The following is a 15,760-nucleotide window of genomic DNA, read 5'->3' on the forward strand; positions in this document are numbered from 1 at the left end:
TCCCTTATTGCATGAAAACATTTAGCAATTCAATGCGGCTTACTTTTTTAAAAACTGAGCGGAAATAACAAGGCAAATATCCGCAGTTAAGAAAAGCGCCAGAGCGTTCACATTAAACGTTCATTGAGTTATGTTAAAAGAAGAATAACTGTGGAAGTTTCGGGTTTTTTATTATAAAAAAATCGGGTGGATCGATGTACTAGGTAGTTTGAATGTGTAGTCAGGAGGCGGGGATGCTAATGGTTGGAGGTGCATGATTGGTTCCTACAAAAAGGAGGGGTTATTCTTCGATGTTTAAAAACTGAGCGGGAACAACAAGGCAAATATCCGCAGTTAAGAAAAGCGCCAGAGCGTTCACATTAAACGTTCATTGAGGTATGTTAAAAGAAGAATAACTGTGGAAGTTTCGGGTTTTTTATTATAAAAAGATCTGGTGGGTCGATATACTAGGTAGTTTGAATGTCGATACTGCTGAGAACGGGTAGTTAAATGATAGATTAAAATCAAGGGACTCTTAGGACACTGTCCAGGTAACTTGGAAGTTACGATTGTAGAGGGAAGACGCTGTTTTTGATTAGGTGCAACAGACGACAAAGTAAAAATGATGTGATGATATGTTTTTTAAAATACAGAGTGCATATTCGTAAGGTTTGAGCGAAGCAATTCACTTACATATGTTTCTCCATTTATAGTGAAACCCCTGAAGAAGAGCTTGTATAAGCTCGAAATGCATTGGGTAACGGATGATTCACTGTTGAAGAAGAAGTTTGTCTTTTGTAAATTCATGCCCAGAAAAAAAGCTTGGATTAGCATATCTGAGGCACAAGAAGCTGATCAAAGACCTATTTTTCACACGTGCGATGTAAAAACTGAAGAATAAATGAAGTAATACGGAAAACTTCGAAGTAGTATGTTTGATTAAGCAAATGAATATTTGAAAACTAACATTAAAAATCAATTTGAATCTGTGCGCCCGCGACAGGATTGTAAACACGTTCCAATTGTTCTAAGCCTTACTCACCAGACCTGCCGCTGACAGTGCTCTGGGTGTTACCACATGGGGTCAATGGAGAGGACTAAAGGAATGGGAGCAGCCAGGGGCCATAAAAGTGGGGGATCTATACAGGGAAGGGGAATTGATGAAGTTTGAGGAATTTAGCATGGACTGGGATATCCCTTAGGGCCAGTTTCGGCTCCACAGGGCGATTACGGGAGTTATACAACGACACTGGGAGATAGGTACGCTTGAGCCTACTCATCATGCCACATGTGGGTACATAGTAACAGCTGGGGGCACCATAAAAGCAGTCACCTGCCTCTACAGCGCAATAGGCAAAGACTCCGTTAAGGCAATGGACACACTGAGAAACTACTGGACAGAAGAGTTAGGTAGACCCCCTAAAGATAAGGACTGGGAGAACATAATGCATAGGACTCCCAGAGTTTCAAGAAATGAATGATTTGAGCGGATTCCTTTTTACATACCACATCGGGCATACATCACCCGAGCCAAATTAACCGCTACTTTCACAGAGATGATGCGGTGTGTCCGAGATGAAGGAGCGGGCTTCATACACATGATATGGAGCTGCCAGGCCCTGACTCCTTATTGGCATGCAGTGACAAACGAAATGGCCCGAATCATCGGCCGAGAGGTTCCATGCACTCCAGCACATTGCCTGCTTGGTTTGTTCCCCCACACAGCCTAGACAAAGGTCACTGACAAATTTCAGGACTTGGCCTTCATACTAGCCAAGCACGAAATTACTAACAGGTCGAAAGCATGAGCAGCCTTGTGTAGCTAAATGAAGTAGGACCTGGAGAAATGGGACGGGTTGCGAGGGCAAGATCCTGCTCCGAAATGCACAATGAGGACTGGGCAAACTTGAGAGAGCCAGGTCGTGGGAGGCACTGGTAGAGGAGGTGCGACACACTGACCGGAGGCCCGGATCCACAACACCAGACACAGTCACGACAGGGGAGCACTATAAGACAGAACCAGGAAAGGGGATTAGAGCAGGCACCCATAGATGAAACAAACCAGGATAAAATAGGGAACATTGGAAGATACAAGACCAGGATCACCATCTGAAAAATGGGCACCCACACAATAGACAATAAAAAGTTGAACAGTCAAGCAGGGGCAAGATATGCCAGCGAACTGCAGTGGGGACACGGGAGGAGGGAGTTTGGGGGAAAATTAACACTAAGTTAGAATTTAACCATTCATTTTTGTATTTACTTAAGCAGAATTGTGTAATGGACAACATTAAGGCCAGAACTGAAAAGTATATTGTAAACAATTATTTAATGTGGATGTGTACTAAAGGAAATAAAATGTGTTTTAAAAAAAAAAGAAAAACGACTGGAGCCTCCGACCACAGGCACACATCCTGCTGGTCCTTTACCAAAATCTGGTTACTGCAGTCATGGCATGACTTGAATCCTATCGTTTAGAGGGAGGGCGGATCTTCCCTGGCACACTGTCTGAAGTAATTTAGGTGTAGTTGGAAAACCGACAAAGTTGGGACAGACCTACTGATCTTTGTTGAAGGGTTCAGGAAGAAAGCATCTGACATTAGTGTGCAGGGGTGGTTCTATGCTCTGTCCCTTTTATGGTGGTACGGATCTCACTGCACAGCCACATGGTGACACTGTGAGAGCACTGCTGAGAAGATTGTCTGGACCAGGTCTGGCGCATTGGGATATTCTTGACGTGAGAAATCTGTGGTTAGCAGGACCCATCAGAAAGCACTTTATTAACAGAACAAGTGTCGCTTCAAAGGACAGGCATCCAAATCATAAATTTCTCCTGGAAATCAATCGTATGGATCAACATTTCATTGATACTTTGTGAGTCTTTTGCCAAAAATGTTCCAAGTTAAAAAAAAATCTTTTTATTGACAAAAGAAACAAACTTATGATAACATAAGATAAAATGACATAGTGCATAAGTACCTTAACAGGATTGAATTGTTCTTTAGTTCCAACATCACAGTACAGAACATCAATTGCAACGTCTAGACCATATCACGAGGTCATACCATCTTGTGTAGAGGGATCGAAAAACGCTCACACAACATTCCCCTCGCTTTGTTCCAGTCACCCCAGATCTTGGACCACTTCTGGGGGTAACCCCTCCCTTCATAGACCACCCTCTCAGGCTTCATACACCAGTCCATATCCGTTTCCCAATCACAGAGTATGGGCATCGTGTTGCCCATCCAAGTTCTGGCTATATTACGTTTTGCAACAACATTTCCAAGGGAGACCCAGATCCTTTCTTTAGCTGTCAGGTCCGTCGCTTCCCATATGTTCAAAAGGCAAAGTCGGGGGTGACCTCCATACTTTCCCCACATTTATGCGGTCACTTTCCTACTCCAATACGGTCGTATATTTGGACATTCCCACCACTGGTGTAAGTATGTGCCCACTTGCCCACATCCCCGGAGACACAGCGGGAAACCCAAAACTCCCATCTTAGCTAACGCAACGCCAGTATAATAAACTCTGTGGAGGAGTTTAAACTGGACCAATTTAAATCTAGAGCGCACCGCGACCTCTTGAGGAGATGCCAGAACTTCCTGCCACTCTTCATCATCTAGATTTCCCACATCCTCCACCCATTTAGAACGGATCTTCCCTAAGGCATCTGTGGAGTTGTTTAAAATCTTCCTATAGGTCAAGGAGATTACTTTCTCCTTCAAATAAACATCTAGTAGCCTATCTTCTAGGGACGAGGCTGCTGGGAGGTCAGTTCCCATGGGGACGGCCTTATGAAATGCGTTACGCACCTGCAAGTATCTAAAGGTTTCACCCGGATTAAGATCATGCTGACGTTGTAGATCACTAAATGGGACCACCCTCCCCTTCGCCCACAAGTTACCCACCGTTGAGATCTCACTTACGAAACCCAGGGCTATGAGCCAGGAGTCCCAGTCGATCAGAGTCAAACAGGGGGTGGCAAGGGTAATCTTGGTTTTCCAGCCCAAGGCAGCGGTCGCAGTGTGCCACAGTGGTTTCAGTCTGGGTGAATACCGGGGCATTCCTCCGCCCCTCCGCCCCAGTAGAGTGCTTGTTGATAAGAGCCATTTGTCATATTATGCCTATCCATCCTATAAGCAGGTTCATCGATCGGCCAATGCACCCAATGATTAGTGACCGCTAACTGTGATGCCCAGTAGTAACTTCTGAGTGGTGGAAGAGCAATCCCACCATCGTACCAGCTCTTCATGAGCTTAGTCAAAGAGATACAGGGGTGTCCAGCATTTCCCAAGAGGGTCCAAACCTCCGATTCTACAGCCTGAAAATATTTGGGCTGAACGGGGAAGGGCGTATTTTGTAATGCGTAAACAAAGCGGTCAGTGCCATCATCTTATATAGAGTCGCTCTGCCCAATAGCGTGAGGGGCAGCGACTTCCAGTTTTGTACATCGGATTGTAGACAGCGCAGGGGTGGGACCAAATTATTATCATAAAAGGCCAACTGGTCCGTTGTAACAAATTTCTAAATAGCAAAAGCACTCCGTAACGGTTTTGGCACCGCAATGTGCAGGTATAGATTGAGGACTTATCCCAGTTTATTGTATAACCGGAATACTTCTGGAACAGGGTGAATATTTGGAGTATTCTATGGATGGAGTGATAGGGCTGGGCCAAATACACTAATTTATCATCTGCATAAAGGAAAATTCTATCTTCCCAATTTGGCGTCCAATTCAATCTTCTGACGAGGGGATCCCTCCTGATCCAGATCGCCAACGGTTCAAGGACCAAAGCAAATATTAAAGGCGAGAGCGGACATCCCTGCAGCGTCCCCCTATTCAGGGCAAAGGGTGCCTAACGACCCCCATTTACCGTCCCTCTTGCCAAGGGTTGAGTACAGCAGCCGCACCCAAGACAGAAATTTCGGGCCAAATCCGTATCGTTCCAACGCCGAGAAATGTTGAAAGTTAATCACATTACACAATTTCTAAGGCACTGGTCCTCTTTGAGATATGCGGACTAATTGCAGAACATGGGTGTGTCCAATGATAGCGACCTTCTGGTGGGCAGTCACTTGACACTGGGCACAGTGCTAAACAAGACAGGCCTATATGACCCGAGGTCTGGCTCCTTGGGTTATACGCACCACTGAAACTAGGTAGGGTTGGGTCATAGTTCCTGGACCTTTTACTTGCTCAACATTCATAGCAATGCATTGGCGATCCTCAGATGGCTCTCCCCGATGTCATTGGAAAGAGGAGGTGTGGGTAATAGGCCAGGGTGGAGGGTAATATCCTCTTGGAGGAGGAACGTATGGTTCAACGGAAGTACCATGGCACAGACCAGTGGGAGGAAATGAGTAAACTGTTAATCATTGCACCAGCCTGAACGGGAGTCTACCTAGGACCTTAACTCACTAAGCAGGTAGGAAAAGCATACATGCGCATCAATGCCATTGGGGACTAAGAATCACACCCTTTCTTGTAGGGACAATAATATCGTACAAGGCGACATTGGGCCTGGTGGAACAGGCGAGGTATGGGTGGGTACTTCATCTTTGATATTCCAAGTAACATCTCTTTCCATCGTTCTATGAAATGTGCTAAATGTGGATGTTCATGGTGGCACGACTGCCAATTCCAAAGACATGGAGAGATCTCCACCATAATGGAAACGTTGGGCATGCCCATCGGAAACCACCCTGACAATGGCATACCAAAAGATAGGCCAAGTCATGTATTGCTTTTTTTTGCTCTGACATTTGACATGATTATGTAAATTTCTTCATTATTCTTCGATATTTTAAACTAATAAAACCAGTTTAAAAGAAAAAACACTGGTCCTAGTTCCTATTATAACTGTCAGTACGCATTAGATACAGAGTATCCCGATCTCAATCACTAAAATCTCGATGTACCAAAGCAGAAATAGTGTACTTTTTGCAAGAGAGATATACGCCATGTTTGCAATACTTAGGACTACTATATTGCCCACAAGTTATCCAATTCAACCGAACAGACAGTTGTAATAATGTGCTAGAAGTTTTTGTTCCTCCCAGAATATGATCTGATGTCGAGTATCCTGTAATGACATTTTTCTGAGTTTCTCACAATAAAAAAAGCTTTATTTGTCAGTTATAAAAATAGCAGCATGTCTACCAGCTACTAGAAGCATAGCAAGATACCTGCTGTGTGAAATGCGACACTCTGAAATGGGAGCAAATTCAACTAAAGTTGTTAACGTTGTTTATATGCATTACATAAAACTCTTGTAACAGGAACATAGTCATTTATTTAAATGTTGGAATTAAAGTGAAGAAACATGCTTCATAACACATTAGGACTTAATTTAAAGCAGAGAAAAACGATGACAATGTTTCATAGTTTTGCCCACTGCATCTTGGACCAGCCCACTGTAGCTATTGGCTAACTTTCATGGCATTTTGCTTTTTCAAATGGAGCCAGAACTACTTCCATTTAGTACCTAGGACTATTATGGCAATGTTTTTTTGTTTTTCTGGACTCTAAACACATTGGCCAAGGGTCCAACTGATTCACAGGCAATAGTTTATGAAAGCAATGATGAAAGAATTGGAAAACAAAATAATCATTGACTAACTCGAAAGACTGACAGTCAACACTAGACTTATTGGCTTTGACACTGCTTGTTTTCATTTTTGCTTATTCCTGGTTAGGAATAGATCTGGCATGGGTAGATAACCCATGAGTAGAGGTAGCGGCAGCAGGGTACCCCTACTAACACCAGTTCCTGTCTTGAACACCATAATTATTTGGAATTATTAACAATTAAGAGAAAAATCTCTGTTGCTTATTAAATCGTAGTCATTTTGTATTAGCCCCATTAAACCTTTTTAAGTTGTAAGGGCTTCTGAGGTTTCCAGGATAAATCATCCGGTGATTTTACACCAAGTTAATGGGTCATTGCCTCAATAGAAAGTTCAAGCAACACCAAAATGTTTCAAGAATTTTCTCCCCAAATTAATATTTTAGTTTTGTATATTTTAATGTTAATCTTTTTCTTTTTTTATAATTTTTGCCATTATTTTGACCAATGTGCAGTTGAAAATGAATAAATTGTGTGCATAACTGCGTATTGAGATTTTAGGACCATTGTGGTTACATCTCAGAGATTAGGCTTAGTTATGTTTCAACCAATTTACTATTATACAGTTGTACTGAAAGTAGCCAGAGAATGTTGTATGCATTACAACGCTGTCAATTTCCACACATGCCTTTACCACGCAAGGAAAGTCTATTTAAGAGAAGTATAATTAAGATAAGTCACCCTAGGGGTTCTACAGGGCTCAGCATCTACTCATGGAACCCCTAGCAAATGCGTCAAACTCTGTGACCATTCTATATCACCTGTATGCAGACGAGACAGCTGTATATGAATAGCTCCTCCCCAGAAGACTTAATCTCCCTCAACACTATTCTGCATAATACTCAAAGTTGCCTCACTGGCAACCACCTTGTGCTCAACACCAAAAAAATGGAACTCCTCCATATCCCCCCCCCCCCCCACCACCCCTCCCCCACTAAACACCCAAGATAGACCTCTGGCTGAAGCATCTAACATCCTTTGACTGCTCTCCCCTCATCATGGGCTACGCTAAATCCTTGGGAATCACCTTAGACAAACACTTGAATATGCAGGTGCATATCAGTAATGCCACCTAGCAAGCTAATCATCAGATGAGTATCCTAAGGAAACTTAAACCCTTCCTCCCACACACCGACTTAAAAATAGCGGTGCAAGCCCTAGTGTTGCCAAGATTGGACTACGGAAGCACCACTCTATGCGGACTTCCGAAATACAAGTTGGCCCTGCTGAGGGCATCTAATAATGCTGTTGCTAGGCTGGTCTCTGGAACAAAAAGAAATAACCACATCCCTCCGACCTTAAAAGAAATGAACTGGCTACCATACGAGGCAAGAATACAACTAAAGATCGCCTGCATGAACCATAAAGCCCTGCACCTTAAAACCCCCCAGTTACTTAGCACAAAAGCTAGAGCTGTCGGGAGGTTACAGACATCCGCGATGCCCGATTTCACTACTACTGAAACCACAATCCTTCCACAAAAATAGAACATGTTGCAGAGCCTTCTCAGGTATCGCACCAAAGATTTGGAACTCTTTACCACCAGATGTACGCAGAATCCTTTCCTCATCCTCCTTCAAAAAACAAGTAAAAATGCTCCTAATGAACAAATTCACATCTTAAGACTTTAAATAATACGTGACTGTTAGCAACATATGTTATCTTCTGTACCATTGTCTTCCTCTTTTTGTGTTGAATGTCGAATATTGACTGTATGTAGATTACCCCCTCAACCATATAATGTTTCTGAACTGTGTAATTTAAAGCACTCCGAAACCCTCTAGGGTCATGTTCCTTCTATATAAAACTTTATAAACAAATAAATACATTCATGTACCTTCTTAGGATTGTGAGTTGGTATTTAAACAAGAGGATAAAGTGAGATGATGTCTGCTGCACTCCCCTACTGACCTAGGTGACTGACATGAACTCTACCTTCACAAAACTTGGGAGAATGAGCATTCAAGATTTTGAACAATGTGGCTAACATGAGCCTAACTCTCCTGTGCCAAAGGAAGACATGATTCAAGTCTACTGTACTCAAAGCAAATGGATCACACAAATAAGTCTTAGGGCCGGATTTCGACTGCCCTGGAGTGCAATTTGCAGTTTATCACATCTATTAAAACCTGATAATCCCTTGGTATGAAATTTATCAGGTGCGACAAATTCCACCTTTTGTAAGTATTATCCCTTCAATGGGGAAAAACATGCTTATGTTGGTGCTTATTGCACCAAAATCAACGTCCCGCTAATTACCAGAACTTTTTTCCCTGTTAAATTAGAACAGCTCATATTTATTGGGGGATATAGAATCTATCGTGCCTGCTAAGCATCAGATGGGATAAAGTCAACACAACTAATAAACCCAACCCGTTTACAAACAGGGGCTTGCGCCTAGGTTTACATTTTCTGACCGAGTCATAATTGGGACTTTAGTGTATTCTTCTGAAAATATGGTGTTGTTCTGTGCTTTGGAAGCAACCATCTTAATTTTGGTTACACGGTCTACTGAAACTAGCAGTATAATGCAGAGAAACATTTCTGTACCCCTCTGCTGCATTGCCAGAAGTAAATGTTTTATGCACAATAGATACCATCCTCTTACCTAATACAAGGCCTGTGTGGGATTTTAGAGCATCACGTTCCTATTAAGCAATCAAATAAGCACAAAACCTGTAGTCAGTATTACATAGCAAACATTGTGATATTTTCTGATTAATCTAACTTCTAAGGCTGTTTTGGTGTCTAATAAAGATGTATTTTCTTTTTTTCCAATGACAGTGGAAGGGCTTTGTGAGGGAATCAGCTCCGGGCTGGTGGATGTGGCCGTCTGGGTTGGCACTTGTTCAGATTACCCACGAGGCGATGCCTCCACCGGATGGAACTCCGTCTCACGAATAATCATTGAAGAACTTCCAAAGTAAAAAAAAAAAAGTTCAAAGTAAAAGACTGAAGAGTAAATCTGTGTTTTAAAAAACAGAAATAAAAAAAATAGAAAGTACATCATACCCGTCATAAATGTTACCTATTTCTACCATTTTCACCATGTAAATATTAGAATAAATTGATTTACAGGTGCGCTGGTGGCAGCTAAACTGTTGGTTACATACTGCACATTATAGTAGTGTAAAGATACATACACTCAGTGACTGGTTTCACATTTAGGAGAAGCTTTCTAATAAATACTGTCCACAGACATTAGAGATGAAAAATGTCACAAGCATTTGAAATGCACGAGACTTTTGTATAAAATGTGCCAGCTGAGCCGACACTAGCTTGCATTAACTAGAACTGAATTTACTGTGGACGATGTCTTTTATTTCTTACTTAGACAAAGCATGGAAGCATGACAAGCACATATTCGTATACAAATATTGTTTAGTTATATTGTTTTATTGATGTCAAACATATTTTTGACAAAATAAATCAACCGATACTGTTTTTACAAAGTTGATGTAGTTAATGAACATTTTCGCTCCAATTTGTTTTTTACAATAAATAAAACTTCTTTAAAAAAGGTAAATAATTCATTGAGAATTCATGTTGCCAAAAAGCACAATGTTTACAAAAGAATTCAACTTAGAATGTGTACATGTTCAAGATCTCAAAACAGAAATAAGTGCGTCCGAGTATGTATTATATAAGGAAGGCACAAGAGGTTCTTGTAAACTTAGAGGAAGGAGTGACATCGTTTATGTATGGAAGACGAGAGAGCCTCCTGCAATAACCTACATGCATGTTCAGTACCAAAGGTTGTAAACTCTAATGTTGGTAGCTAAAATTCTTTTTTTACAGCACAGCGCATTAAAAGAAATAAAGATAAACCCTGCCCATGGCAGAATGATTTGAAGGCAGGTTTTCCTTGGGGTATATTAAAGCTATGCTCAGTGCTAGGAAAGCAAGTGTTTGGAATGCAAGCTGGTGGTTCCTTACCGGGGAGTCCATCTTGGGAAGAACTCTGGTAAGCTTGGACACCAGCGCTGTCACTGCAGGGGAAATGTTACGGCCTAGCCTTTTAGCAAGTGTAGCATGCATAGCAGTAACGCCATTTAAATGTTACACATCTGTTTATATTCCCGGTGAAGCCTATATATATATAAAATTTTTATTTGCGACAATGTAAGTCTTATTTTTGATTTTAGTTTAGTCAAAGCAAAGTAGTGTGCTTTTAACATGACACGAGAAACCTGTCCAGAATATTATAAATCCAATACAGTTAAGAAAGTCCTACTCTTTGGTCATTAATAACATAAGAACGAATGACCCAGAGTTCTTAAATTATTGGATGTAATTACATGTTTTTATTAATATCATGATGCTAAAAATTACGATAAAAAAGCCCCTGTAGTCCTGGTTTAGAATATTGCATACATCTGGAGGCGCCGTACCCTGCTTCTCATGACTCTCTCACTCATTCCCACCAGCAGCAAGAGGCTTGGAGCGGACGGCTGACCCTGCAAATATGGGGCTGGGATTATTTTAGGCCAAAGTTCCCAAGTGCTGAGTGGGCCCTCAAGTACTACAGAAACAACAAAGAAGTTAACTTAGACTCCACAGTGAAACGAAAGGGTGTAATGCCATGAGCACATGAGACAAAAGGCTGTTTGCGGCAAAATAAATATGCAAAGAATTTCCCCAGTAGCTAGCTCAGTGTGCGGAGGTTGGATAAGCCAGAAATGTAAAATAAATGTCACCAGAAAATGACGCTGCATTCTTTTTTTTCAACAAAATATATTAAAAACTTGTGCATACTATGAAAACATACATTTAAAATCCAGATTTTACAGAAGGGAAAGAGCACCGAATAAGATCAGAAAAGATACCTTGTGACACATCCATCAGTATTAAAATAATCTCCCCGCTCACACACACCTTAAAAAAGTCAAACAAATATGGCATACATATCCAAGTCAAAAATTCGCAGTTTTACAGCAATAATTATTTGTAATGCATAGTGGACTTACACAAAGAAAAGGCCAACAAACCTTCTGAGTTCAGGTCTGTAATTAATGATTATCCAGACCAGTAATCATGTAGAGGTGAGCCACTAAAATACTGGAACAGTAAATGTGCCTCTTCACTATTCATCACCATCTCACACTTTTCCACTTCTAGCCCAAAGCATTTTTTTATTTCAACACAAGCTGCAAAATTCTGTAACTAAATAAAGGATTTTTGGGGGGGGGGGGGGGCTTCAACAACACCCGCCCCTTTACTCATTTAACTTAAATTGCATTTGTTCGAAGTTAACGTGCACACTGTATCCCTAAAGACAAGATTCCAGGTGTTCTGTGGCCCTTTCCTAAGAGCAGTAACTATCAGCCAAACTCAAAGGTCTTGGCTACTGGTTAAAAGATGACCTGAGTCAGGAACAAGGAGTAATGTTGTGTTAACACTGACAGCAAGAAACGTGTTGTACCATAAATTAAATCCATTAGGTGTACGTTCTGGGTCAACTCAAAGCTTCCATGAACTATGCAAAACGCAGAACAACATGCCTTCTTAAGGTGCACCTGCATGTAGAAAATCAAAATGTGTTTCTATGATCAACTTAAGTGACCTTTACCTGCTTTAAAACATGAAACATCATATGGCTTTACCCCTCTCTTCTGCACTTAAACCAGGGTCATTCAGTTGAATTAGGAGCGACCCATGGTCACGTGAGAAGGTCATTTCTGCTGCTACAACACTTGCGACCACTTCCCTGAGTAACAGTACTGTATGGTTTCCTTTATCGAAAACATAAGATGTACTGCTTTAATCTTCTGCTTTTCTACTACCCTCAAGTTGTCACCTGTTAGAGTCTGTGGCACCTTGAAGTCATTCACGTTGCAATGTTCTGTAAATAAGCATTTCACCGTCTCTAATGACATGTGGCATTTACAAGATACAGGTTTTCTAAGATGAGGACTGAAGGGCTCCATAGTATGGTGCAGAACATGGATTACCAGAGACTCACTGCTCGGCTCACCATGGCCATCCAAGTTGATCTCTTAAGATGAGCAACTCAACTGGCATTTGAAAAAAGAAAAACACATTTTACTTTCACCCCCATGCAAAGTCACAGTTTAACAAAATGTGGGGGTTTGAACCAGGATACCTATTAGGCAGCAAATGCCTTTACGAAAGATAAGTAATTTATCTGTAGGTGCCTGAATGCTTAAAATAATCAAAAGAAAATATTAAAGGAACTCCTCAAAAATATATCACAAGTCCATGCTACAACAATTTTCTAGAACAAAATGGCTAGGATTCACTGCACTTTCGTTTCAAACAGGACATGCATTAATGACAAAACAATTATCAAGGCGATTCCACATATGCAATCATCAGAACAATAATAAGAAAAATAAACAATTTAAATGGCAGTCCATTAGGAATACCGTGTAAAATGTAACAGGTGTTTGCATTGAGTTTCCAGAAGTACATATATGTGTAATGTCTACATTTACACTTGTAGCTCTTTTTACAATGTCTGAATGCGAACTATTTTTGGCCACTTTGAAAGGTTTGGGCCGTGAAATAATTTTCCTGTTATGTTGTCCTCCATAATAGCTCCTCGGCGCAGCTGTTGATTCGTCCTGGCAGCGGCGATCAGTAACCCATGCTCTTATGCCGGCATCCTCAGTTCACGCCTTCACTGTCGGCTATTTGCTTTCTTTTTTAATCGCAAGCAAGAAATGGGACACTTTCTCATACATGACAAAAGTAATGCAGCACGCTGGAGTCACTCGAAGCACATTAGCGAGGATTCCTTTGTAAAATCCACGAACCCCTTCTTTCCTTTGGAGAGAAAGAAACAGAAGAACACCTCAATGTATATTAAAAGACAATTCCCAAAAATACGGCTCTTTCCTGCAAAAGTCTGCGATCTTCCCAGCACAGCTTGTCAAACGTTGTGTTAAGGTGGCCTTCATGGGGACTCTGCTACTCTTAGTTCTTGGACTCGCTCCCATTATTACCGTTGTGGGAGGCCACCAACCTCGTGTGTCATACACAGCACGTCCCCTTTCCAAGTGCCTCTGCACACCATCACCCCTTCCCTCCTGGATCATCCCCGATAAGAGTGTATAGATTATAAATAACAGAGTTAACATGAAGATAAGTGTATTGTCGTGGTACCTGCCCAGCCACAAGTCTCCTCACCACAGAATACGAAAGCCCAGGGACTAATCGTACCCGTATCAAGAACTCGATCTATAGGATCATTAAAGATAACAAGCATTTACAATGCAATGGTCTCGTCTTTGTTAAAGTTAGAGCTATTGGCATTGCTCATGACATTATTTTTGTTTTTAAAACATAAATAAATGGCATTGTAATTTACAATGCCAATAGCTTAATCTCTTGCAAATGCGAGACCTATTGCATTTGCACCCACACACACAGAGCCACACACAGAGACAGAGCCACACACACAGTGCCCAACACACACACACACACACACACACACACAGAGCCGCACACACAGAGAGCCGCACACACAGAGAGCCGCACACACAGAGAGCCCAACACACACAGAGCCCAACACGCACAGAGCCCAACACACACAGAGTCCAACACACACAGAGTCCAACACACACAGAGTCCAACACACACACACCCACAGAGCTCTCAGCCCAGTAACGTCCAAGGGAACAGAGGCAAGAAAAACAAGCATTTACAATGCAACGGTCCCGTCTTTGCCAAAGTTAGACCTATTGGCATTGTAAATTACAATATTTTTATTTATGTGTTGGTTTTGCAAACAGATACATAAATGGCATTGTCATTTACAATGTCAATAGCTTAATCTCTCGCAAATGCAAGACCTATTGCATTTGCACCCACACACACACACACACACACACACACACACACACACACACAGACTCACACACACAGAGCCACACACACAAAGCCACCCACACACACACCCACAGAGCCACCCACACAGTCATTCACATAGAGCCACCCACACATAGAGCCACTTACAAAAAAAAGCTACCCACAGAGCCCCACACATAGCCCTCCACACACACACAGAGCCTCCCACACACACACACAGCCTCCCACATACACACAGAGCCCCCCCCACACACACAGAGCCCCCCACACACACACAGAGCCCCCCACACACACACAGAGCCCCCCACACAGGATACAGAGGCTAGAAAAAACAATCACACACACCGAGCCCCCCACACAGGGAACAGAGGCCGGAAAAAAACGATCACACACACAGAGCCCTCTACACACACACAAACACACACAGCCCCCCCACACACACACACACGCACAGAGCCACACACAGGGAACAAAGGCCAGAAAAAACGATCAAAACGAAGGAACAGTGGGCAGAATAACGAGGGAACAGTGGGCAGAATAACAAGGGAACAGAGGGCAGAAAAACGACGGAACAGAGGGCAGAAAAACAAGGGAACAGATGGCAGAAAAACGAATCACAATGAGGGAACAGAGGGCAAGAAAAACGAGGGAACAGAGGTCAGAAAAATGAGGGAATAGAGGGCAAACGAGGGAACAGAGGGCAGGAAAAACGAGGGAACAGAGGGCAGGAAAAACGAGGCAACAGAGGGCAGGAAAAACAGATCACAACGAGGGAACATAGGGCAAGAAAAACAGGCAAGAAAAACACGAGCACAAGCAGAGAACAGAGGCAAGAAAAACACGAGCACGAACAGAGGCAAGAAAAACACGAGCACGAGACCTAAGAAGTGCCCCAGAACTGCCACAGTTTCAGAAGTACCAGTTTCACTTGTGACTGACTTTTTATTAAGCCCTCTAGTATTTCAATACACCTAGACTGACAGATTAAACCTGACATCACGTGCGACTGACTGCCGCATCCTCTAGGTATTACGTAGTCAGCGATTAAACACTGATTTCCCACTTCAGACAGAAATGGGGAGGTGGGGTTGCAGGAGGGACATGTGTGGTGCATGGGACATCTCTCTTTTGCTCCATCCTCTAAGGTAGTGAGTGCCTTTCCTCATACCCGGAAGTGCGGCCTAGACCGAGGGAGACAAGCTCCTGCGGTGGTAAAGCGAGGAGGCATTGGTGGCTGGCTGCGTGTGGGGGTCTCTGATGTTTGCTTGAAAAGGATGGGGCTCAGTAGGAGGGGCAACCTATGAAGGGGTGGGAGGAGCAGA

The 15,760-nt window shown here is 42.4% G+C and overlaps 2 protein-coding genes across 3 annotated transcripts in view; one reads left to right on the forward strand and one right to left on the reverse strand.

Moving 5' to 3' along the window:
- The window catches only part of CTHRC1 (collagen triple helix repeat containing 1), a 126,399-nt gene extending 116,657 nt beyond the window's left edge, over nt 1–9,742 (forward strand). For both annotated transcript variants that reach the window (XM_086966096.1, XM_086966097.1), the window contains exon 4: nt 9,393–9,742. In XM_086966096.1, the coding sequence (XP_086822222.1) occupies nt 9,393–9,535 (143 nt within the window). In that variant the 3' untranslated portion in view covers nt 9,536–9,742. The remainder of the gene's footprint in view (nt 1–9,392) is intronic.
- Nucleotides 9,743–9,988: 246 nt separating this feature from the next.
- Nucleotides 9,989–15,760, reverse strand: part of SLC25A32 (solute carrier family 25 member 32) — a 147,831-nt gene continuing 142,059 nt past the window's right edge. Inside the window, exon 7 of the mRNA XM_086966094.1 lies at nt 9,989–13,394. Coding sequence (XP_086822220.1) covers nt 13,259–13,394 — 136 coding nt within the window. The 3' untranslated portion in view covers nt 9,989–13,258. The remainder of the gene's footprint in view (nt 13,395–15,760) is intronic.

Source organism: Lissotriton vulgaris, chromosome 4_1, assembly GCF_964263255.1.
Source record: "Lissotriton vulgaris chromosome 4_1, aLisVul1.2, whole genome shotgun sequence".
In the NCBI taxonomy this organism is placed as follows: Eukaryota; Metazoa; Chordata; class Amphibia; order Caudata; family Salamandridae; genus Lissotriton; species Lissotriton vulgaris.